This window comes from Schistocerca cancellata, chromosome 7, assembly GCF_023864275.1.
Source record: "Schistocerca cancellata isolate TAMUIC-IGC-003103 chromosome 7, iqSchCanc2.1, whole genome shotgun sequence".
Classification (NCBI taxonomy): Eukaryota; Metazoa; Arthropoda; class Insecta; order Orthoptera; family Acrididae; genus Schistocerca; species Schistocerca cancellata.
Genome location: NC_064632.1, coordinates 279,789,916 through 279,816,314, shown reverse-complemented (window position 1 = coordinate 279,816,314; position 26,399 = coordinate 279,789,916). Strand labels below are relative to the sequence as shown.

General features: G+C 40.1%; 1 protein-coding gene across 1 annotated transcript in view; it reads right to left on the bottom strand.

Moving 5' to 3' along the window:
• LOC126092451 (TBC1 domain family member 23) overlaps window positions 1–26,399 on the bottom strand; it is a 251,795-nt gene that overhangs the window by 135,918 nt on the left and 89,478 nt on the right. The window contains exons 6-7 of the mRNA XM_049908052.1: window positions 24,229–24,379; window positions 3,781–4,008 (exon numbers count right to left, since the gene is read on the bottom strand). Coding sequence (XP_049764009.1) covers window positions 3,781–4,008; window positions 24,229–24,379 — 379 coding nt within the window. The remainder of the gene's footprint in view (window positions 1–3,780; window positions 4,009–24,228; window positions 24,380–26,399) is intronic.

Sequence of the window (26,399 nt, the reverse complement as noted above, 5' to 3'; positions counted from 1 at the left end):
ACAGTCAGCCCTTTTCTCTGTGGGATTTGGATTCTGCAATGTCAATAGCTCATGGTACTGCTCCCAGTCACAACCTGATAATATACAGCACCTTGAAACAGTTGAAACTGTGGTCAAATGAGGTCCTCCACCAGCTCTTAAATGAAATTTGGATGACAGTAGAGTCCCCAACTCATGGAAGGGGTTTATTTTAAACCTGATTTTGAAACTAGAGAAGGTTTGGACTAACCCTGGTTGTTATCATAGCTTTAGTCTCACAAGTTGCATAGGAAAGACAGTGGAGCAAATGGTTAACCGGTACCTAGTGTAGGTTCTCAAAACCAAGTGCCTACCAAGTCTCTACCACCATGGGTTCAGGAGATATCACTCTACACTCAATAACATGAGCCTGCTTGAAGCGGTGACTCAGCAAGCTTTCCTTCATAAGCAACGCCATGTCAGTGTATTTTTTAATTTGGAAAAGACATACAATGCTACCTGGCGGCATTATATTTTTTTGCAGCTCTATGAGTGGGGGTTCCATGAATGTCCCACTTTCATATGATATTTTAGATACAAGGTTGGGAATGGTCTGACTGACCATTTTAAGCAGGAAACAGTGTCTATCAAGAACAAGTTTTAAGTGTAGCAGCTTTTGCCACTTCACTTACCACCAGTATTACATCCACAGTATAGTATCCCACACTTTGTTCCTTGTTTGATGATGACTACTTCATCTTCTGTGTTTCCTCCAACTCAGCAGCAGATACACACCAACTGCATTTGTCAAGCAGGTCCTTGAAGGAATAGTCTAAAACCCCTGATTTTGAATTAGCTTTCGAGAAAACTTTGAGTGTTGGTTCTAATTGCTCATACTCTTTTTAATTTACTTGTTTCAAAACTAGGCAATACCGTTCTCACTTTTATGGGAAAGGTGAAATATCCGGGCCTCACTTTTGACAAGAGGCAAACACAACTGTCACATCTGAAAGAACTGAAACAGAGATCCCTCGAGGCTTTAAACATCCATATATGCGCCAGTTGTCGGTCTCGGAGAGCCAACAGGACCCATCTGCTACAGCATTGTAAGAACTTTGTGCCACCCCAGCTTCAGTACTGATGTCAGGTTTATGGATCAGCAAGGCCTTTTTACCACAAAATGCTGGATGCAGTTCACCAAAACAGTATTAGATTACAACTTCCACTGTCTATTCAATGTCTTCTCCTTGTGGTTCACCAAGCACACACAGGGTCTATCTGTTCCAAAATTGTTGGCACCTCTCTCTGTGGCCCAGATGCACTGGAAGGTCCATTCAGTAAGCATGCTCAGGCAGCATGTGATCCATGCATGGGAAAGCCTTGAGTTAATACAGGGTGGAGCAGAGGAAACGCATGTTTTTTGAACTGCCAGTATGCGACGACGAAAGGGAGTATTGACCTGGAATGAATGTTGGCAAACTGCCCATACAATGCAGTTTCAGTCATTATGGAGCGTAGAGCATCGTGTGTTCGTTGTCTAGCAGTACTTTAGAAACAATGATTCCATAGTCACAGTGCAACGTCTTTTCCGTCAAAAATTTAGAGTTGGGCATCGAGGTACAGTGCCTGATCGAAATACTGTACTCCGATGGGTTGCAGTGTTTAGAAGTACTGGATCTGTGATGAGAAAGAAACCACCTGGTCTTCCCTGTTCAGTTCGTACTCTGGAAAACGTAGACCGAGTGAGAACGGCAGTTCTTTCTAGTCCGAAACGATCGGCTAGACGACAGACTGTGGTGCTGGGTATGCCACGTTGTTCACTTCACTGCATCTTACATGATGATCTAAGTTTCACCCGTAGAAGATAATGATCATCCAGCAGCTTAGTGAAGGGGATTTTGTGCAACGCAGAGAGTTTTGTCGCGTAATGAACGAAATTTTTACGGAAGATGCAGATGCTACAGCCTTCATGAGTGATGAAGCGAATTTTCATGTAGACGGTTACATCAATGTTCAAAATTGTCGGTATTGGGCACTGGAGAACCCACATGAATTACACCAAAGACCTCTCCACAGTTTAAAAGTAACAGTGTGGCAATGCATTTCAAAGATGGGGATTGTTGGACCCTATTTTTTTGAAGAGGAAGGAACTGCAGTTACCGCAAACATCAGTGCACTACGTTAAAATGTTAAACAACTTTCTTCGTCCAGAACTTGAAAGGCGTCAAGTGAACATGAGAGAAATATGGTTTCAGAAGGATGGTGCCACAGCTCACATATCGAGAGCATAAATGGAAGTGGTTCGACAAATGTTCCCAGGACATGTTATTTTGAGATATGGTGATATTTACTGGCCCCCTTGCTCATCCAATTTGTCGATACGCGACTTCTTTTTATAGGGATATTGAAAATCAGAAGTCTCCATGAACAAGCCTCACACAATCGATGACCTGAAGAACTCCATTCGTCAGGAAATTGAAGCCGTGCCGAATGAAATGTTGGAGAGAGCCATGCGTAACTTTCGGGAGAGGATCCAAATTTGTGTCCAGCGAGAAGGATGTCATCTCCAAGACATTATTTTTTAACCTAATTAAAGCATGTATATTTCAAAACTGCATTAAAAAATCAATCACTTAATGTTTGTTATTATTAATTTTATCAAACCGTGTCCCAGTCATTCAATAGTGAAAAACATGTGTTTCCTCTGCTCCACCCTGTACATGTGTGTGTGTGTGTGTGTGTGTGTGTGTGTGTGTGTGTGTGTGTAGGTGGGGGGGGGGGGGATGGGTATTAAGGCCCAGATTACTTTTAGATTTGACTGTATACATAAACAGTTGTGCCCCAGTGTATATTTTTAAAATTTCAGCAAATAAGCACCATTTAGCAATCATTTAATAGACTTTAAGGTACCAGCAAGCCCTGTTAATCCTTTATGAATATAGACGGGGGAACTTTTTCAAATATCCCCTCCTTCCTTTTGATCACAAGAAAACATTCTGATTCAAGACCCCGTTGCTAAAGCCAAACCAATTCTCAGGAGGACTAGCCTTCATCATTCATTTGCATGACTGTGTGTGAATACTCCCAGATGATAAACCAATTCTCAGGAGGACTAGCCTCCATCATTCATTTGCATGATTGTGTGTGAATACTCCCAGATGATACACCCATCGCTTTGGGAGTGGAAGTATTCATTTGATTCACAACAGTGTCTCATGAGCAGCCAGTGATATGTAGGTCCTCTTGGGCAGAATCCCACATGCCTGGGTAAGCCCCCTTACAACCGAGATGCAGAAGTTTCCCCAGACGTTGCTCACTAACATCAGTTACGGCTCATAGGCCACGTCTCATCAGCAAGTAGCACACCTTGAGATTTATTTATTTATTTATATTGAGGTTTCAATCTTCCTCACAAATTGGGTGCTTAAGCCAAGATGTCTGTTGTCTATGACACACAGTGATCAACTGCTGCATCGTACTGTGGTTGCTGAAGCATGCCCACGGATTATGGTTACAGAGGACTGACTGCACTTAGCAGGCCCGTCTCGGGAAACCAAGGTTCGCCAAGGCTGTGCCTAACAAATAAATGCTGAGCTCCAGATGGACTCATCATTTAGACTGACTTAGGAGGCACATGTGGTTTGCTGAATGCCACGGCCCATGGACATGACGAGCAGTAGCTCCCCCCTCCCTGATTAATGTTTTGTTATTGCTGCTGCTGTTGATTATGCACAGCTGCATACTTAGAATACCACCACTTTCCACACAGATTAGTTGTAAGAAATTAGAGAAACTACTTTAGAACTATTGCAAATTACTCACAAGATTGCAGTCGAGGTGAAAAGCAGTAGGCAAATGCCCTGCATTATACTGCTCTGCAGGACGGCAGTCGACAAGGAAAAATCGCACACTTTCTGCCAGCTGTTCAGTAACATCATTTGAAGATTCCGCATTTTCAATCAGTTCCTGTGCACTTACTGGCAGGCACAGTGCTTGTGATATACTTGATGATGAAACTCCAGGAGATCCAAATAGATCTGCTGACAATTCCTGAAACAGAATGTATTCAACATTTCTACTTGCAATATCGCATCCTAGACCGTATCAGCCTTTTACTGAGACAGGCATTAATAATCACATGTACAAAATGTCAAATTACCCAGAATCTGAAAGTATCAAAACACAGTGTTTTATGAATTTTTATGCATATCAGCCAAGATGTAGTATTAAAATAGTGTAACAGAAATTAATTATAGCCTTTAACATGCATTTGCATATAACTTCTAGCTCTGCAGCAGCAACACTTCTTGGTTATAAATGAACTTAACACGCAATATGCTGAAGTTTTAGTAATTGGTTGGTTGTTTTTGGGGAAGGAGACCAGACAGCGTGGTCATCGGTCTCATCGAATTAGGGAAGGATGGGGAAGGAAGTCGGCCGTGCCCTTTCGGAGGAACCATCCCGGCATTTGCCTGGAGTGAATTAGGGAAATCACGGAAAACCTAAATCAGGATGGCCGGACGCGGGATTGAACCGTCGTCCTCCCGAATGCGAGTCCAGTGTCTAACCACTGCGCCACCTCGCTCGGTTTTTAGTAATTACTTCATGCTTATTAGACATTAGTGCCAACATGATCTGTGCACACAAGACACACACTGTGAATCCACAACAGAAAATAAGTTGAGAAAGCAAACTAAAGCCGTCCTCTCACAGTACATGTTTCTTATTCCAAAGCATGCCAGACGTAGTGTCCGTCGTGGTTACTGCACACTCTGCAGCAGCCCACTACACCACACGCAACACAACATGCTCCTCTTCGTGGTTCACGAACACAGTGCTTGTAATAAATCTTACTATAATACCCCCATTAATCATTTTACTGCTGTGGACATGTATACACGTCCTGCTCTGCTGTCTGTTAAGTGCCAGGGATGTGTATACACACATCACTTGTGTTTCCCTACAGTGCAGTTGATATTTGTCCGCGTCCTGAGCCACCAACCATTCACTGTTGCGGAAGAGTTACTTCCGTATCTCGGTGAATAAAAAGGTATTGAGTATTTATCGTGCAACATATGCGCCTCTTTATGAACTATCACCTGCAAAAAATCTCGTTTTGATATCTTGAACTGTTTATGAAGTATGGCAACTGTTGCAACACACAATTCCTGATTCATAGGGAGAGAAGTGGGTGTGTTGTGTGTAGTTGTCCATCAGACATAAAAATCAGTAACTTGAGAATGAAATGACATATCCTCCTCCTCTCAATTTTAATTAAAATTTTGATATTCTATCTAAATTTCATATACTGCAACATATGAGCTACAATCAACCACACGCAAAGATTGCCCAATGTGTTTTTACCTCTGACAACTCTTTCAAATTTCATGCAATGTTTTACTTCAGTTGATGCAGCAAAGTAACTATGACTTATGAAAAAAGAAATTCAGTTTATCAATTAAAGATATTAGACTCTAAGATGCATAAAAATCTTTTTTTTTTCAGTGAATAGGTTTCTTACAATCAGATGGTAAGTATTTCACAGTAGACAAAACACCATACCTCAGCTCAGGTATTGGCATTCAGTAAGCAGTAAAGCCACATTCAGCATGGAATACAGAAAGCACGTCTGTAGCAGTGAACGAGTTAACAGTAAAATACAGTGACAAAAAAATTAACATTGAGTAATGGAATTTTGGGAATACATTTGTCTAAGTAACAAATTTAATTGATTAACATTGCAAGTTCAGAGGGTAATTTCACACTTCAAATGTGAAATACTGGGATGTTAATAATAGGTGTAAACACTATAAAGTTTAATGCAAGCATACCGACTTGCTTGCATTGCATTGTACAGGTGTTGAATGTCAGTTTGTGGGATCAAGTTCCATGCCTGTTGCACTGGTTCGATCAATACAGGGAAAGTTAATGCTGGCTGTGTCAGATGCTGAAGTTGTCATCCAACATTGTCCCACACATGCTCAATTGGAGACAGATGTGGTGATCCAGCAGGTCTAGGCAACAAATCAACACTCTATAGAGCATGTTCGGTTAGAAGAGTGCGTTCTCCTGTCCTGGAATGCTGTTCATGAACTGCAGCACAACAGGCTGAATCACCAGACTGATATACAAATTTGCAGTCAGGGTGTCGGGTAACATGGAGAGTACTTCTGATGTCATACGAAATTGCAATGCAGACCATTAATCCAAGTGTAGGTACAGTGTGCCTAAGCTGCAGGAAGGTTGGTTGCAGCAGCTCACCTGGCTGCCTCCTGACCAACACAGGGCACCAAAGCAGAACCAACTTTCAACAGAACCAATTTTCATCAGGAAACAAAAATGACCTCCAGTCCACCCCGTAATGAAGTCTTGCTTGACACCATTTAAGTCAAAAATCACGGTGGTTTGGGGTCAGTGGAATGCATGCTACAGAGTGTCTCGCTCACAGGTGTCCCTGAAGTAACCAATTTGTAACAGTTTGTTGAGTCACTGGGTGTCAACTGCTGCTTAAATTGCTGCTGCAGATGCAGTACGAAGCACCACAGCCATATGGCAAACTCCACAATACTTATTTTGGTAGTGCCAAGTGGCCATCCTGAGCCTTGTCTTCTTGCGACAATACACCTCCATGACCACCACTGCCAGCAATCGTGTACAGTGACTACATTCCTGTCAAGTCTTTCTGCAGTATCACGGAAGGAACATAAAGCTTCTCATAGCCCTATTAGACAACCTCATCTGAAGTTGGGGAGCTGTTGAGAATGGCGTGTTCATCACCTTAAAGGCATTCTTAACTAACGTTAAATAACAACATCAATCTCAAACGTAAGTACACGTTCTGCATTTTAAAAAATTCTGTTTGGCATTCCTTTGAAGTCAGTAGCTCGAGCCTAATGCATTTCACTTTATCAAACATGGGGAAGTGCACAGCCTGACAATGTTTCTTGCAATAATCCTTATTTTTAACATAACTGGATGGATAAAAAAATCTGTTCACCAAGTAGGGTCAGGAGAAAATACATACGAAGGATACGGGGATGTGCAAGCTTTTGGAGCCAGTCCTTCTTCCTCCTGGCAGAACGGTCTCGGGGAAAAGAAGATGAATGAAGGAAAAAGACTGACAAGATTTAGGAAATGGGCATAATTGTGGAAAAGTCACCCAGAACCCCAGGTCAGGGGACACTTACCAGAGAAGATGAAAAGGAAACTATTTTTCCTTCAACCCTCTTCATTTACCTTCAACAGTTCTGTAAGAAGGAAGAGGTGCTGGCTCTAAAAACTTGTGCATTTCCATATTCTTCATAAGTGTTTTCTCCTGCCCTTTCCAGGTGAGTAGATTTTTAATCAATCCAATTATATTATATTTTCAAACATTGATTAATCTCTTTCTTAGTTTTTAACATTATATAAGCATTGCTCCTTCTTAATAAGTCTGTTAAGACACATTTATTCCTGTAATCATATGCCAGCCACATTGTTCTCTTTGTAACATAAACTGTACTGAAATTAGCCAATGACATAGACAGCAGTCTTTCAATTGACTGGTCCACATACCATAGCACATTTTGAAAACAGAACTGACTGTCTTGGATGAAGAGTGCTCTTATTTATAATAAATAACATTGAATATTGCAAATCATACTTCTATTAAGTTAATAAGAAACGCTCAGTATCTATTAGAAAAAACAAAAATCACAAGCAGGCAGTGGGACACAAACCTACTTCCCTTGCCTTTGTAGATCATCATCATCATCATCATCATCATCATCTTTAACATTTTCCTGCCCCAGGGTGGGTCTGTTCAGAACATAAACCTCGCCATCTATTCCTGTTTTCCACCATCTTTGTGCGTTCATTCTGGTCCAGTCCTTGCCCCCCCCCCCTTTTTTTCCCACCCAACAAACTCCACCACACCTTTCAGCCATCTATCCCTTTGTTTTTCTCTCAGCTGTTTCCTTTGCATCTACATTTCATGTATCTTCTTTGGAATCTTCTTGTTTTCCATTCTCTTTAAGTGCCCCTGTTGTCTTACCCTTGATCTTTCTATTCTGCTCTGCAAGAGTTCCTTTTTCACTATTTCCCTTACCTTCTCATTCTACATCCTATCTCTCCTTGTTACTCCTATCCTACTCCTGAGGAGTGTCATTTCACATGCCTGTAATCTGCTTACATTTCTTTTCTTCACTGTCCATATTTCAGATGCATAGGTCAATACTGGATGTAGTAACTTATATACACAGGGTGGGGCAAATGAAAGTGGCCTGGAGAACAGGTTTCCACGGTACAAGGAAACACAGCAAAGGAAATACAGTACTAACCTGACTACAGCAAATGTTGAATGTGACTATGATTCATCTCTTGGCACTTTTTGGCCCTAGTCAGCAAACTGCTGAAGGCGGGTCAAAGTTCAATTGCTGGAATTGCAGCAATCTCATCCGAAATGTTCTCCTGCAGTTTTTGAAGACTATGAGGATTGTTGCGATACACCTTAGACTTGTGGACTCCCACACAAAGTAATCGCACACTGACAGATCAAGTGACTTGGGTGGCCAGCTAGGCCATGACCAGACTGACCTATGCTAACAACTAGATCATACGTGAAGAGTGTATAAATATGCTCAATGGTTCACTCAGCCATAAGGACAGTTGCTCCATCCTGTTGGAAGTAACTGTAGGTCTTTTTCTCCTCTGTTAATGTTGCCACAAATAGTCAGGGCCACTTCTATTTGCCCTACCCTATATCACTTCTGTGTTTTTTGTGAGACATCATTGTTCCAAACCAGGCTGCTAACACTTCACAGGAATGCTTCTGCCAGTCTGACACATTTGCTGATTTTCTCATTTCTTTCATTTTCCTCTGCCGTACTTCCCCAGTACCAGACACTTTCCGCCTTCTTCAATTGCTCACCTCTAATCCTTATTCTGCTAGTTGGTCTTCTTTCTTTCTAGTTGTAACCAGGTTCCCACATTTGCTTACATTAAATTTCATTCCACACTGTCCCTCAGTTTCTTTTTAAGCATCCAGATGTTGCTGCATCTCCTCCTCCCTGTATCTCTATATCATCATCTCATCTGCGAATACCACTGCTTTCATCTACATCTACATTTACATCTATACTCTGTAAGCCACTGTGACTTGCGTGACAGAGGGCACATCCCTTTGTATCAATTGTTAGGGTTTTTCCCCCAGTCCATTCAAATATGGAGAATGGGAATAATGATTGTTCAAAAGCCTCTGTGAGTGCAATAATTATTCTAATCCTATCCTCATGATCCCTATGTGAGCAATATGTAGGAGGTTGTAGTATATTCCTAGAGTCATCATTTAAAGACAGTTCTTGAAAGTTTGTTAGCAGACTTTCCCGGGATAGTTTACATCTATCTTCAAGAGTCTTCCAGTTCAATTCCTTCAGTATCTCTGTTATGCTCTCCCATGGATTAAACAAACCTGTGACCATTTCTGTTGCCCTTCTCTGTATACTTTCAATATCCTCTGTTGGTCCTATTTAGTATCGGTCCCATACACTTGAGCAATATTCTGAACAGGTCGCATGAGTGATTTGTAAGCAATCTCCTTTGTAGACTGCACATTCCTGGTATTCTATTAAGTCTACCACCAGCTTTACCCACAACTGAGCCTATGTGATTCTTCCTCCACCTTGGTTCACACTTCGCCTGCTTACAGGCTCCACATAATGCTGCTGAAAATTAATTTCTCATTCTCATTCACTCTACCACATAAATTAGAAATGAGATTCAATTCACCTTCTTATATATCTTCAAAATTACAACTCAATAGAAGATAAATGAGGACAGCTATCAACTTGTACATTGCATCTCTGTACTAACTACATAACGGATCTGATATTCAAACTGATAATTAACAATTACAATACATTTATTATCTCTGACATTTTGTGTTATTGGATTTAATTTAATTCTGTATGTTATTGTGCAAGAAATATGATGTTGGCAAATCTCCTAAACTCTCATGATCTGGTGCCGACTGCATTCTTTCCAATCAGGGTGCAGGAGAACAGTAGTACAGCATTAGATAATATTTTTATTGATTCTTCATTACTAGATGGGCATTCAGTTAGTAAAAGGGTGAATGGCCTTTCAGACCATGATGCACAAATTTTAACACCAAAAGTCTTTTGTACTCAAACAAATGTTACATATAATTACAAACTATGTAGGAAAGCTAATACAATGGCAACAGAGAGTATTTTAAACCTCACTGAGGAACAGTAGTGGAAGGATGTTTATAGTGCCGATAACATATATGACAAATATAATGCTTTCTTTAGCACATTTCACATGCTCATTGAGAGCAGCTTTCCATTCGAACATAATAAACAGGGCACTAAAAGTAAAAGGCAGCCTGGGTGACTGACTAGTGGGATAAGGATGTCATGTAGAACAAAGTGGGGACTATATCAAAACATTAAAAGTAGTCGCATTCAAGCTACAGTAGCCCATTACAAACAGTATTTTAAGGTGCTTAACAATGTTATTAGGAAAGCAAAGAGTATGTGGTTTGCAAATAGAATAGCTAATTCACAGGATAAAATTAAAACCATATTGTCAGTTGTGAAGGAAGTGTCTGGTCAGCAGCACAAGGTCGGTGGTATAAAGTCAGTTTGTAGTAAAAGTATTTCCGTTACTCATAAGTCAGATATATATGCAGTATTTAATAATCATTTTCTGAGGGTTGCTGGTGAATTAAATAAAAACTTAAGAATCTACAGGGTATCATATAACTCTCTTGGAAAATTTCTTTCCGAGATTGATGTCTGAAATACTCCTCTGTGATACTGACATGGGGAAGATTGAATCAATAATTAAATCACTGAAGGCTAAGGGGCTAAGGACTCTCATGGATACGACGGAGTGCCTAGCAGAATATTAATGTACTGTGCTCCACATGTTAGCCCTGTACTTATCCATAATTCTAATTTTTCCTTTATCTTGAACGATTAAACGTACTCAGTAGTAAAGCCACTTTATAAACAGGGAGAAAGGGATAATGTAGACCTATTTCTATGCCATCAGTCTTTGCTAAAGTAATTGAAAAGGCTGGGTATGTAAGATAATTGAGCATTTTCAATTTAAGTAATGTGTTTGATTGTGTTGATCACAAAATATTGCTCCAGAAGTTGGACCATTATGGAATACGAGGAGTGGCTCACAACTGGTTCACCTCTTACTTCAACAACAGACAGCAAAAGGTCATTATTCACAGTACTGAGAATGTGGGGTTTGAGTGGGAAACAGTCAAATGGGAGGGGAGTGTGCCCCAGGAATCAGTGTTGGGGCCACTCCTGTTCCTTATTTACATAAATGATATGCTCTCTAGTATTACAGGTAAATCTAAAATACTTCTGTTTGCTGATGACACTAACTTGGCAGTAAAGGATGTGGTGTGCAACATTGGCTCTGTTTCAAATAGTGCAGTTCATGACACAAATTCACAGCTTGTAGAAAATAAACTAACACTAAATCACAGTATGACGCAGTTTTTGCAGTTTCTAACCCATAATTCAACAAAACCCAACATTTTAATTTCACAAACTGAGCATATGATTCAAATTGAACAGTTCACATTTCTAGGTGTTCAGATAGGTAGTAAACTGTCATGGAAAGCCCACGTTCAGGAGATTGTTCAAAGACTTAACGCTGAAATTTTTACTATTCAAACAGTATCTGAAGTAAGTGATCATTTGACACAAAAATTACTCTACCGTGCTTATTTTCATTCACTTATGTCACATGGTATTATTTTTGGGGCAACTCTTCCCATTCTCAAAGGTTATTTTTGGCTCAGAAATGGGCAGTTCGGGCAATAAGTGGTGTAAGTTTGGGAATATGTGTGTGTGTGTGTGTGTGTGTGTGTGTGTGTGTGTGTGTCAGAGAGAGAGAGAGAGAGAGAGAGAGAGAGAGAGAGAGAGAGCAATAAGCTACCACAGGAATTCAAAAATATTAGCAGTAATCCACATGCTTTCAAATCAAAACAGAAAAGTTTCCTCATGGTTCACTTCTCCTACTCTGTCAAGGAGTTCCTTGAAAAATTAAGCTGATTCCTATGTTACATTGTTGACTTCGTTTACTTAAACTTATGATTTGACTTTTTTTGGATTCATACACATTTTATTTTATCTGTTATTACTTTTATGTTGTAATTTCATGTACTGACACGTTCCATGACCTTGGAGATTTGCTCCTTGACTTGGTTCTACAGAACCAGACATGTAAATAAAATTAAATAAATTTCACGGAGCTCTTGGGGGTTGATCATTGCTCAAGTCCATAGGTATAACCTAAATTACCCTACACGTGGTGCTAAACGAGCAACGATGTTATAAGTGATATACAATATGCCCGGAAACATAACTAATACCGTCCTTTGCAGGATCATCCAACTAGAGACGAGAAACACCTAGTTCGTATTATGCAGCTTAATACTGAAGGCATATGCTGTGCCAAATGTGAGTATCTACAGAAACAACTGCATGAACTTAACATTGATGTCAACATTCAAGAAACACATACCAAAGATGAGCAAGATCTTCAGTGTAGAGGACGAATACCTGGTTATACACTGATCGAAGCTATCCACCATCTACAATATGGAATAGCCAACTATGTGAAGTCAATCCTAAATGGAGTGCATGTAACTGATTCTACAGATGTTAACCATATCTACACAATAGTAACCCAGATAAACGAATTAAAAATTGTCAACCTGTACAAGCCTCCAAGTGTGAATTGGACCCCCACAGTTCTGCCGGCTTTCGATCATCCTTGTATATACACTGGAGACTTTAACAGAAATCACATGGACTGGCGGTACGACACCATCGATGTCAATGGGGAGTTACTAGCTCAATGGGCAGAAACTACCAGCATGCACTTGGTCTTTGATGCGAAAGACAAGGGAACCTTCCACTTGGCACACTGGAATAAGTATTACAACCCAGACTTGGTATTTGTGTCCAAAGATCAGCTAGATCAACCACTTAACGCCACTCGTACTGTTCTGTCTAACTTCCCAAACTGCCAACATCGTCCTGTTATGACAGAAATTGGTTTAAAAATTCTCCTTGTAAACTCAATGCCCCTACCTAGATGGAATTTTCAACGAGCTAACTGGGATGGATTCTCAAAAGACCTTGACTCCAACTTAGCTGCGAAGAACTTACAGACAACAGCAATCAACTATGATGAATTCATTAGACTAGTTATCAAAGCTGCTAAGTCAAACATTCCTAGGGGTTACAGAAATGAATATGTGCCTCGCTGGAACCAAGAAACTGAGACTTTATATCAAGAATAGCAAAGTTCTAAAACCAAATAGTGGGCTCACAGCTACTTCACTCTTTAAACAAGAACAGAAGAGAGAAATGGGAAGCAACACTCAAAGAAATGAACTTTGCCAAGTCAAGTAGGAAAGCATGGAGAGTCTTGAATGGGCTATCTGGCAAGCAACACCTCGAAAAGTCATATCCTAAATTGAGTCCCCACCTCATTGCCAACTGGATCGCAGACCTCACAAGGGCAAAGAGAGACAAGAATCATACCATAGCAGTAAAATGTAAACTCTCTAACCTCAAGCGCAATGCCCCAAGAAACGAGCCGTTTCCAGGCCCTTCTCCATAGCGGAAGTAGAAAGTGCTGTCAAGCAACTGAAAGTTGGTAAGGTTGCTGGCCCCGACAACATCTGTAATGAATTTATTAAGAACATGGGCCCACACTGCATACACTGGCTCACTTCACTCTTCACTTACATACTCAAAGAGAACAAACTTCCCACACAATTCAAACTGTCAAAAGTTATAGCCACTCTCAAACCTGGCAAGCCTGAAGACAGCCCTGAAAGCTACCACCCTACAGCACAGCTCAGTTGTACATTCAAACTTTTCGAACGAGTCCTCCTAACCAGAATAGCACTATTCATCACTGGCTTCAGACAAGGACGCAGCTGCACCGATCAAGTTCTTGCCCTAACTACCCATATTGAAGCAGGTTTCCAGGCCATCTGAAATCAACAGCTATCTTCATCGACCTGACAGCCGTGTATGTCACTGTCTGGCGACAGGGCCTGATCTACAAGCTACTGCAAGCTGTACTAAGTCGAGAATCTAATATCCAGCATGTTTAGTGAAAGGCAATTTGAAGTGTTTCTAGGCAGCTCTAAAAGCCACAAATGGAAACTAAATAATGGACTACCACAGGGATCTGTTTTAGCTCTATCACTATTCAATTTATACATTAATGATTTACCAACCACAATATCCACTAAATTCATCTATGCTGATGACATTGCACGGGTAGTACAGAGCAGTAACTTCGAAGATGGTGAACGAATTCTTACGGAGGATCTGGAAAAGATGTCAACTTTCTTTAAGACTTGGAGCTTGATCCCAAGCACATCAAAAATTGAAGTCTCTTGTATCCATCTAGCGAATCGTGATGCGAACTACAAACCAAGAGTTCTGCTCAATGGACAAATGTTGAGGTACAATCATTTCCCAAAATATCTCGGAATCACTCTAGATAGAACCCTGAGCTACAAAGCGCACACCACCAAGCTTTCTCATAAAGTTGCTCCAAGGAACAACATACTACATAAGCTCAGTGGTACCACCCGGGGAACCTCTGCTGACTGTCTGCGTTTAAATGGCATCAGTCTTATGTACTCTGCTGCCAAATACTGTGCACCTGTCTGGTTGGAAAGTGTACATGTGAAGAAGGTAGACACAAAACTTAACGACACAATGTGCTGCTTTTACTGGTTCCATCAAATCAACCCCATGCCACTGGTTACCTGTACTGAGTCACATCCCTCCACTTCACTTAAGGTGGAAACAAGCTCTACTGAGGGAGGCCAAGAAAATCTCTGCATCACCTTCTCTACCACTGCACCAGGAATTCTGTCATCCACCACAGCAACGATTGCGATCAAGAAGACCAGCAAGTATCACTGCAGGACAACCCATCGTGGATGGTTTTGATCTAAATGAAAGTTGGAAGCATGAATGGTCAACAAAAACATTTGGAACAAGAGCCCATAACCTTGATCTCACAAAGAAGCCAAAAGGTTTTGTTAAGGACTGGACACGGTTGTTGTAACTACTTCAGGTACAAATTGGGCTGGATCAGTTCACCAATGTATGAATGTAATCAAGAAGAGCAGACAATTGAATGTTTAGTTCAACGCTGTCCACTTCATTCATACCCGGGAATTCCCGATGACTTGTTCACACTCACACCCAGCTTAATTAACTGGTTGAAAAACATGGACTTTCTTAAATCTTGTCTTATATCATATGTATATTGTATAAAATCATTTGCCTTATATCAACTGTATATTGTATAAAATCACCATGTTGTTGTTGTTGTTGTTGTGGTCTTCAGTCCGGAGTCTGGTTTGATGCAGCTCTCCATGCTACTCTATCCCGTGCAAGCTTCTTCATCTCCCAGTACCTACTGCAACCTACATCCTTCGGAATCTGCTTAGTGTATTCATTTCTTGGTCTCCCTCTACGATTTTTACCCTCCACGCTGCCCTCCAATACTAAATTGGTGATCCCTTGATGCCTCAGAAGATGTTCTACCAACCGATCCCTTCTTCTAGTCAAGTTGTGCCACAAACTTCCTTTCTCCCCAATCCTATTCAATACTTCTTCATTAGTTATGTGATCTACCCATCTAATCTTCAGCATTCTTCTGTAGCACCACATTTCGAAAGCTTCTATTCTCTTCTTGCCCAAACTAGTTATCGTCCATGTTTCACTTCCATACATGGCTTCACTCCATACAAATACTTTCAGAAATGACTTCCTGACACTTAAATCTATACTCGATGTTAACAAATTTCTCTTCTTCAGAAACGCTTTCCTTGCCATTGCCTGTCTACATTTTACATCCTCTCTACTTCGACCATCATCAGTTATTTTGCTCCCCAAATAGCAAAACTCCTTTACTACTTTAAGTGTCTCATTTCCTAATCTAATTCCCTCAGCATCACCCGACTTAATTCGACTACATTCCATTATCCTCATTTTGCTTTTGTTGATGTTCATCTTATATCCTCCTTTCAAGACACTGTCCATTCCGTTCAACTGCTCTTCCAATTCCTTTGCTGTCTCTGACAGAATTACAATGTCATCGGGGAACTTCAAAGTTTTTGTTTCTTCTCCATGGATTTTAATACCTACTCCAAATTTTTCTTTTGTTTCCTTCACTGCTTGCTCAATATACAGATTGAATAACATCAGGGAGAGGCTACAACCCTGTCTCACTCCCTTCCCAACCACTGCTTCCCTTTCATGTCCCTCGACTCTTATAACTGCCATCTGGTTTCTGTACAAATTGTAAATAGCCTTTCGCTCCCAGTATTTTACCCCTGCCACCTTCAGAATTTGAAACAGAGTATTCCAGTCAACATTGTCAAAAGCTTTCTAGAAGTCTACAAATGCTAGAAATGTAGGTTTGCCTTTCCTTAATCTAGTTTCTAAGATACCGTATTTACTCGAATCTAAGCCGCACTTTTTTTCCGGTTTTTGTAATTCAAAAAACCGCCTGCGGCTTAGAATCGAGTGCAAAGCAAGCGGAAGTTCTGAAAAATGTTGATAGGTGCCGCCACAACTAACTTCTGCCGTTGAATGTATGTAGCGCTACACAGGCATCCTTTGTAGGCACAAAGATAAATACTGGCGCCAAAACCTCTGCGTCAGTAAATAAAATTAAAAATAAAATTGGAAGACGAGCATTTTTCTCCGCCCGAGTTTCGACCACTGCATTTTCATACATTATCCAACGAAGTAAATACAAATTCCGTATTGTTCATCTTCGAATTTCAATGTACTACGAAAATCCGACTGGTAATACTGGGATTTTTGTCAATATGGCCAACTCTACGTTCTGAATATTTTCCTACCTGTGAGAAGAGATGGTTGCTAATAGGAAGCTGATGAAACTTGAATCACATGCAGTATTCTCTTCACCACAAGAATAATACGAATATAAACATTTTGCCATGTATTCTTTCGTGTTTGCTTCTATCTCATTTAAATCCTGTCTACCAAATAAACTACGAAACTAGAGTGAGACAACAGCAAACGCGGAAGAATATACATATCGTGTCATGTTTATATTCGTATTACTCTCATGCGTAATAGTGATACAGTCAGAAATGAAGCACGGCAACTGACTAGATTTTTAAATCTAAGATGACTAATTTCTGTGCAGAATTTGATGTACTAAAGAAGCGGCCGCAAAGATTTTCAAACGGAGAAAAATTTTCGCCAAACTCTCGTTCAGAACATGTTATATCATACGCAGTCTATTATTTGGTTCTTGTTGATCATTATCAAAGAAAGCAGCAGTGTAAGTAACAACAAATAGCAGTCTCTTGCCATTGTTTCGCTAATGTGACGATTCCTCTCTTTTTTTTAATTGTAGGCGGCGGTAGCGTGCACAAAAGCAAGCCATGCCGCGAGCAGCGACAGGGCGTAAACACGCACTATCAGAATGCGACAAACAATGCATGACACAGTATAGTAATGCATTTTCAGCTTAGAGTGACTGACGTAAACACCTATAACATTGAAAACGGCACTTATCAGATCAAAGCAAAATAAGCAATCGATTCAAACCAGACGAAGCACGTGAAAAAGGAAGGGTATCCGTATAAATGCGGACGGAGAGCCTGACGCACAGCAATGGCTACCTGGTAAAGCTTAACTGCTAAGCTTTCGACTCGAACCAAACTACTGTAGCTGTATCACAGTCTAACATTATGTTAGACTGTGGCTGTATCGTCATTCATTCGACCTAAATTGTGTCTCATATTACAATGGACCAACTTTGTTTCGATTTGGAGGTGCGGCCTAAAACTTGTCTCTCCCCTTGAATTTCGAGTCTCAAATTTCAGGTGCGGCTTAGATTTGGGAATTTTTTTTTCCCTTACTTCGAGTCTCATATTTCAGGTGTGGCTTAGATTCGAGTGCGGCTTACATTTGAGTAAATACGGTAAGTCGTAGGGTCAGTATTGCCTCACGTGTTCCAACATTTCTACGGAATCCAAACTGATCTTCCCCGAGGTCGGCTTCTACTAGTTTTTCCATTCGCCTGTAAAGAATTCCCGTTAGTATTTTGCACCAGTGACTTATTAAACTGATAGTTCGGTAATTTTCACATCTGTCAACACCTGCTTTCTTTGGGATTGGAATTATTATATTCTTCTTGAAGTCTGAGGGTATTTCACCTGTCTCATACATCTTGCTCACCAGATGATAGAGTTTTGTCAGGACTGGCTCTCCCAAGGCCATCAGTAGTTCCAATGGAATGTAGTCTACTCCGGGGGCCTTGTTTCGACTCAGGTCTTTCAGTGCTCTGTCAAACTCTTCACGCAGTATCATATCTCCCATTTCATCTTCATCTACATCCTCTTCCATTTCCATAATATTGTCCTCAAGTACATCGCCCTTGTATAGACCCTCTATATACTCCCTCCACCTTTCTGCTTTCCTTTCTTTGCTTAGAACTGGGTTTCCATCTGAGCTCTTGATGTTCATACAAATGGTTCTCTTTTCTCCAAAGGTCTCTTTAATTTTCCTGTAGGCAGTATCTATCTTACCCCTAGTGAGATAAGCCTCTACATCCTTACATTTGTCCTCTAGCCGTCCCTGCTTAGCCATTTTGCACTTCCTGTCAATCTCATTTTTGAGACATTTGTATTCCTTTTTGCCTGCTTCATTTACTGCATTTTTATATTTTCTCCTTTCATCAATTAAATTCAAAATTTCTTCTTTTGCCCAAGGATTTCTAGTAGCCCTCGTCTTTTTACCTACTTGATCCTCTGCTGCCTTCACTACTTCATCCCTCAAAGCTACCCATTCTTCTTCTACTGTATTTCTTTCCCCCATTCCTGTCAATTGTTCCCTTATGCTCTCCCTGAAAACTCTGGGCAACCTCTGGTTTAGTCAGTTTATCCAGGTCCCATCTCCTTAAATTCCCACCTTTTTGCAGTTTCTTCAGTTTTAATCTACAGTTCTTAACCAATAGATTGTGGTCAGAGTCCACATCTGCCCATAAAATCACCATACGATTAAATAAATAAATCTCATACACCGTCCGCTCCATGAACTCCTATCTCCGTCTCAGCAAGTAGGGTCATCTGACTGATACACACTTCTGTACTGTCACTGATCATTAACTCTGGTATCAGCACCTACAATTTAAAACACTTCCCAACAGTGTGGTGCTCACCACTTATCGACTGGTCTTAGTCACAAACATCTTTTCTCTGACATATGTATTTAAGGACCCCTCATTTAAGGAATGGGATGTATCACTACAAGTTGGCTGATTTCAACAATGTCTCATTGATATTATAGTCATAGGACACAACATTTTTTTTTCATTTTGTGAAGTGCACAATTTTACATTTCTGAACGTTTAAAGCAAGTTGCCAATCTTTGCACCACTTTGAAATCTGATCAAGATCTGACTGAATATTTGTTGTTGTTGTTGTTGTTGTTGTTGTGGTCTTCAGTCCTGAGACTGGTTTGATGCAGCTCTCCATGCTACTCTATCCTGTGCAAGCTTCTTTATCTCCCAGTACCTACTGCAACCTACATCCTTCTGAATCTGCTTAGTGTATTCATCTCTTGGTCTCCCCCTACGATTTTTACCCTCCACGCTGCCCTCCAATACTAAATTGGTGATCCCTTGATGCCTCAGAACATGTCCTACCAAACGATCCCTTCTTCTGGTCAAGTTGTGCCACAAACTCCTCTTCTCCCCAATCCTATTCAGTACCTCCTGAATATTTATGCAGCTTAATTCAGATAGTACTTTATTACAGATAAATGCATCATCTGCAAAAAGTATGAGGTTACTATTAGTTTTCTGTGAGGTCATTAATATACAACCTCAATCCCGTCACAAATTTCACTTCATATCCCAATGATCAAACTTATGGCAATAAGTGTAGATAATGTACTGGGTCAAATGCTTTTTGAGAATCAAGATTACTGCATCTACCCGACTGCCTTGATCCAAAACTTTCAGTAAGTCATATGAGAAAAGTGCGAGTGATTGATGTTTTCAGAATCCATGCAGGTTGGCAATGAGGAAGTCATTCTGTTCAAGTCACCTCATTATGTTTGAGCTTAGAGTATGTGCTAAAATTCTAGAACAAATAGATGTCGAGGATACTGGGCGGTAGTTTTGTGCATCATGTCTTGTAGATGGGTGTGATCTGTGCTTTTTTCAAAGAACTGGACACCATTTTTTGTCCTCCTTCGGGCTCTGGAACTATGTTCAATTTTAATGGCTTCAGCTGTTTCTCAACACCACTGGCACTAATGCTTATTTCATTCATCTTTTCAGTGGTACCAGGATTAAATTGGGGCAAATCTCCTGGGTTTTCCTTCATAAAGGAACATTTGAAAACAGAGTTAAGCATAGCAGCTTTTGCTTTGGTACCCTCAACTTCAGTTCTTATCTCATTTGCTAGGGGCTGGACACTAACATTGGTGCCACTAATAGCTTTTATATACACATAGAAAGTGATAGATCATTTGATTATGTTCTGTTTCAGCAGTCATTAAAGGCAGCGTACATTGTTCTCTTGCTCGTATTCTCCAGTTTTTCTGCCACCCTAGTCATTATCTCATCTAAGACCATAATGAAGAGGAGAGGTGACAATGCACTGCTCTGTTTCAAACCACTTGTTTCCTGTATCAATTCTTCCTTTCATTTCCTACTTTCACACAACTCAAGGCTTCCACAGCACATCCTTTTGTACCTCACAACTATCAATTATGCTACATTTTCAATAATGGCAATAGTGTCTACGTTAGAGTATGCATCATATATACCACTGTCTAAAGGCTGCTAACCACTGTCATTATCTGATATTTAAGTAACACATTTTACCAAAAATGACACACTTATGTAAATTCATCAATGTGCTGTGACATCGAAATGCCACAGTTTCATAGCACACAAGTTATAATTCAGAAAGTATCAATTACAAGAAGCCTTTTGCTACCGCCATTTTATAACAACAAACTACACCAAAAATCTAATGTTTTCAAGAAATACTCAATGGGTAGTAATTGGAAGTGGCATATATCCATAGCATGTATGCTGTAATATAAAAACAACCAAATATGGAGTTTAGCTTCAGATGACTTACTCCGGTATAGTGTCTCCTAAGTTTTGCTTGGGACATAAAAGTGATATTGTGTCTCACTGGCCATGTTGTTTTCCAAGAGGCAAAAATCCAAAATGGCAGATGCTTCCTTTCACAGCTTCCTTTCACACTTCACAATGTAGTGGAATATGAAATTCCACACTGTGCTCCTTGTCCACGAATGCTTTCACACTCCGTGAGAGGGCGTCTTAAAGGCAGGCTCTGAACTGTGCCAATCTTTAGGAATGAGAAGTATCGAAAAGTGTCAAAGCTCTGAAGTAATCATGCAAGTGTCACGCTATTTAGTATTCTCACAAGTAGCTCTTATCTTAAAAAAAAATAAAAATAAAAAAAAAAAACATCCGTCTTCTCACTAGCTAAAGGTGTTTCATAGTAAAGCTGACTTATCAATTCCCTCCCCCTTCTCCGATATCCACCCCCACTCCAAGAAATGCTAGGTGGTTCAGTCACTATAGTTTTCCTGATTTTATACAACATACAGTTGATATAAGGCAAATGATTTTATACAATATACATATGATATAAGACAAGATTAAACCTTCAAGCCCGTGTTTTTCAACCAGTTAATTAAGCTGGGTGTGAGAGTGAACAAGTCATCAGGAATTCCAGGGTATGAATGAAGTGGGCAGCGTTGAACTAAATTTTCAATTGTCTGCTCTTCTTGATTAGATTCACGCATTGGTGAACTGATCCAGCCCCATTTGTACCTGAAGTAGCTACAACAACCATGTCCAGTCCTTAACCTGTTGAGACGGCACCGAAGTTTCCTCGGTAGGTCAAAACCTTTTGGCTTCTTTGTGGGATCAAGGTGATGGCTCTTGTTCCAAATGTTTTTGTTGACTATTCATGCTTCCAGCTTTCATTTAGATCAAAACCATCCACGATGGGTTGTCCTGCAGTGATACTTGCTGGTATTCTTGATCGCAATCGTTGGTGCAGTGGTAGAGAAGGTGATGCAGAGATTTTCTTGGCCTCCCTCAGTAGAGCTCGTTTCCACCTTAAGTGAAGTGGAGGGATGTGACTCAGTACAGGTAACCAGTGGCATGGGGTTGATTTGATGGAACCAGTAATGCAGCACATTGTGTCGTTAAGTTTTGTGTCTACCTTCTTCACATGTACACTTTCCAACCAGACAGGTGCACAGTATTTGGCAGCAGAGTACACAAGACTGATGCCATTTAAACGCAGACAGTCAGTAGAGGTTCCCCGGGTGGTACCACTGAGCTTATGTAGTATGTTGTTCCTTGGAGCAACTTTATGAGAAAGCTTGGTGATGTGCGCTTTGTAGCTCAGGGTTCTATCTAGAGTGATTCCGAGATATTTTGGGAAAGGATTGTACCTCAACATTTGTCCATTGAGCAGAATTCTCCGTTTGTAGTTCGCAGCACGATTCGCTAGATGGAAACAAGAGACTTCAGTTTTGTTATCAGAACTGACTGATCGGTCCATAAATCCTATGGATTCAACACTAACAGTTTTATTCATTATGTTTTTTGTATGTCAACCCACTAATACGCCAGCCCAGAGCTAAGGGTACCGAGTGTCCCATTTATATTATATTTGCCAGAAACATTCCAGGACAGGTGTTTTTATCCTGAGTTTGCAGTACTAAAAAGGAACAAATATTTTTTATGTTACCTAGTACGTGTGTGTGCTTGAAATGACCTTAACCACGATTCCATGCAAACACACTAGGTGGCAGGGCTGTGCTTAGCAACACACTGCTCTGGTTCTTGGCACATTAGTTATGGTGACACACTAGATGCTGATTGAGACCAAAGAGTGAACATTGAATTCTGTGTTAAGCTCAAGAAAACCCCTTGTGAAATGTGGACAGTGATTAGGCAAGCGTACGCAGACATGGCACTTTCAAGGAAATGTTTTGTGAAGGCGGAAATTCAGAGCAAGACAATCCCAGAGCTGTTGGACATCTACAATATATATTGATGCTAACATGTTACTGCAAGAAGATCATCATATAACTGTGTGTGCAATATTTGAAGAACTGCATTTCAATTGTGATGTGTATCATAAGATTTTACACGAAGATTCAGGGAAACTGAAACTTACTGCAAAACTCATCCCTCACAGGCTAGCAGATGAACAGAAGGAGGAAAGGTGAAGAATTTCTGCTGAACTACTGGATAGAGCCATAAGTGATTCCACATTTCTGTCAAAGATTATTACTGGGGATGAAAGTTGGTGCTACCAGTATGATCCACATAGTAAGCACCAAAGTGCTGAATGGCAGAGTCCTGGATCACCAGCCTTGAAAAAAGTCATATGACATCCTTCGAGAACAAGGAAAATGTTGATTGCATTCTTTGAGAGTAAAGGATTAGTTCACCATGGGTGTGTTCTTCCTGGTCAAACAGTGAACCACCACACTCTTTACATCTAATAAGTCTTGTAACGTTTACAACAAGCAATTCGACACTGCCACCCTGATTTGCAGTGTTCTCACAACTGGTCCTTACTGCATGACTCCATACTGCTTTATCTGTTAATGAGTATCTGGCCAAACATTCTGTTATTGCTATTTCACATCCACCACACTCGCCCGACATCTCGCCTTGCGATTTTTTCTTGGTTCTGTGAGTGAAAAGATGACTGAAAGGAAAGGTTCAAAAAGATATCACAGACAACTGAGCTTACAAGTATCACAGCTGAAAAGTTCCCTGCTTCCTTCCAAGACCTCCAGAAACATTGGCAATTGTGTATAAATAGCTAAGGGGACTACGTTGATAGGTGCTAGGAACCTTACTTGGTAAGATCAATTTTCTATTTTTTAAAAACACTGTCATGGAGCTTCTTTTTACAAAACAGAAAAGTAAAAAATACTGTGTTAAAATTATCGGAGTAAGCACAAGTAGTTATATGCAACTAAATGAGTTACCTATTTTTGTACTCTGCAGTAGCTTTTTCTTTTTGTTAACATATGATTTCACTTGTTGCTCATCACTGAAGGTTCATAAATGAAGCATGAGTAATGAGTGAATTGAAAGCATCCACTGTTCAGTTCCTTACATTCTATGACTTACCCTTCTAAATGTAGACGGCGTCCGAAATGCATAATACTGAGCTAATGAGCAGAAATCATTGACATCATCTGCCTCTAAAGCACATGGCATTGATGACAGAATATCTATAATTTCTTGTTTGCTACTGTTTTTCAGTCCAATTATCTGAGACCTGAAACAAATAAAGGAAACAAGATTACATCACACACACTACAAATTGTCTACAATTAAGGATACTGCTAATTGAGATGTTGATCATGATTCTTATTTAAATAATGCCCAATTTTTATGGTTCAAATATGATGTGTGTATTTAATGTAATGAATGGTCTACTAGTATTATGGAGACTTTCATGCAAACAATAAATCATCTGGAAAACAAAAGAAATCTTCTTTATGTAACATTCAGCTAAAAAGTTACTAGTTTTTCCTTAATTTACAGGTAAACAGACACTAGGTGTAAAGTACTTTATTATAACATACATATGATTTACACTGTTTACAAGGATGCAGCTTTTATAGCTCACTTATTCAATTTATATTTTCTGTTTTCACTTATGTTTCACCCTGCTTAGCCATTTGTCTTCAACAAAAGAGAAATCAGAAAAAGATACCTACTTAACATCTTTCATTCCTACAATAATGGAAAGTCACAGATAGCATATTATCATTTAGCTCGTTCCTGTTACCACAAATAAACAAAATAGCCCCTCTATCTCCAACTAGGCCTGAAACAAATACACTTGGGAAGATGCGTAACATTGCGCTGCCCGATTATAACAGCACACAGATGATGATAAATTCAAATCTATTAATCAGTATCTCCAGCATAATGGAGTTAGAATGGAGCTGGAACTGTTTTGTGATTCCAATTAACTATTATGAAAACCATCTTATATTGCACAGGAAGAACATTTATTTATTGACTGATTGATGAAAAACAGTCTCAAACCTGCCATCAATAAATAAATAAATATATATATATCTAAAAACAAAGATGATGTGACTTACCAAATGAAAGTGCTGGCAGGTCGACAGACGAACACAGACGAACACAAACATACACACAAAATTCAAGCTTTCGCAACAAACTGTTGCCTCATCAGGAAAGAGGGAAGGAGAGGGAAAGACGAAAGGATGTGGATTTTAAGGGAGAGGGTAAGGAGTCATTCCAGTCCCGGGAGCGGAAAGACTTACCTTAGGGGGAAAAAAGGACGGGTATACACTCGCACACACACACATATCCATCCACACATATACAGACACAAGCAGACATTTGTGTCTGTATATGTGTGGATGGATATGTGTGTGTGTGCGCGAGTGTATACCCGTCCTTTTTTCCCCCTAAGGTAAGTCTTTCCGCTCCCGGGACTGGAATGACTCCTTACCCTCTCCCTTAAAACCCACATCCTTTCATCTTTCCCTCTCCTTCCCTCTTTCCTGATGAGGCAACAGTTTGTTGCGAAAGCTTGAATTTTGTGTGTATGTTTGTGTTCGTCTGTCGACCTGCCAGCACTTTCATTTGGTAAGTCACATCATCTTTGTTTTTAGATATATTTTTCCTACGTGGAATGTTTCCCTCTATTATAAATAAATATATAGATAGATAAATGTTCTTCCTGTTTACTGTAAAGAAGTTATGTCAAATTGCAGACAGACACAATTAAAAGACACTCACACAAAGCTTTCGGCCACAGCCTTTGTCACACACACACACACACACACACACACACACACACACACACACAAAACCGCCAACTCCAGCATCTCGGGTTAGAATACCATTCTGGCCTGAGATGCTAGAGTTGGAAGTCGTGTGTGCGTGTGTGTGTGTGTGTGTGTGTGTGTGTGTGTGTGTGTGTGTGTGTTTTAGTGACAAAGACTGTGGCCAAAAGCTTTATGTGAGTGTCTTAATTGTGCCTTTCTGCAACTTGACATGTATTCTTTACGGAAAGTAGCAATCTGTCCTTTCCTACAATGTTGATATTCCTACCTAGAGTTTCCTTTGTTTCATTAATGTTCTTCCAGTGCAATGTAAGATGGTTTTCATAACTCTCATCAAATCTATTAAAGTGAATGAAAATTTTCAAACAGTATGTCAAAACACAGAGAGGAAAAGTTGACCAGCAAAACCAGATCCATTATATTTACTTATAGATGCACTTATAGATGCACTCCACAAGTAGACATCAG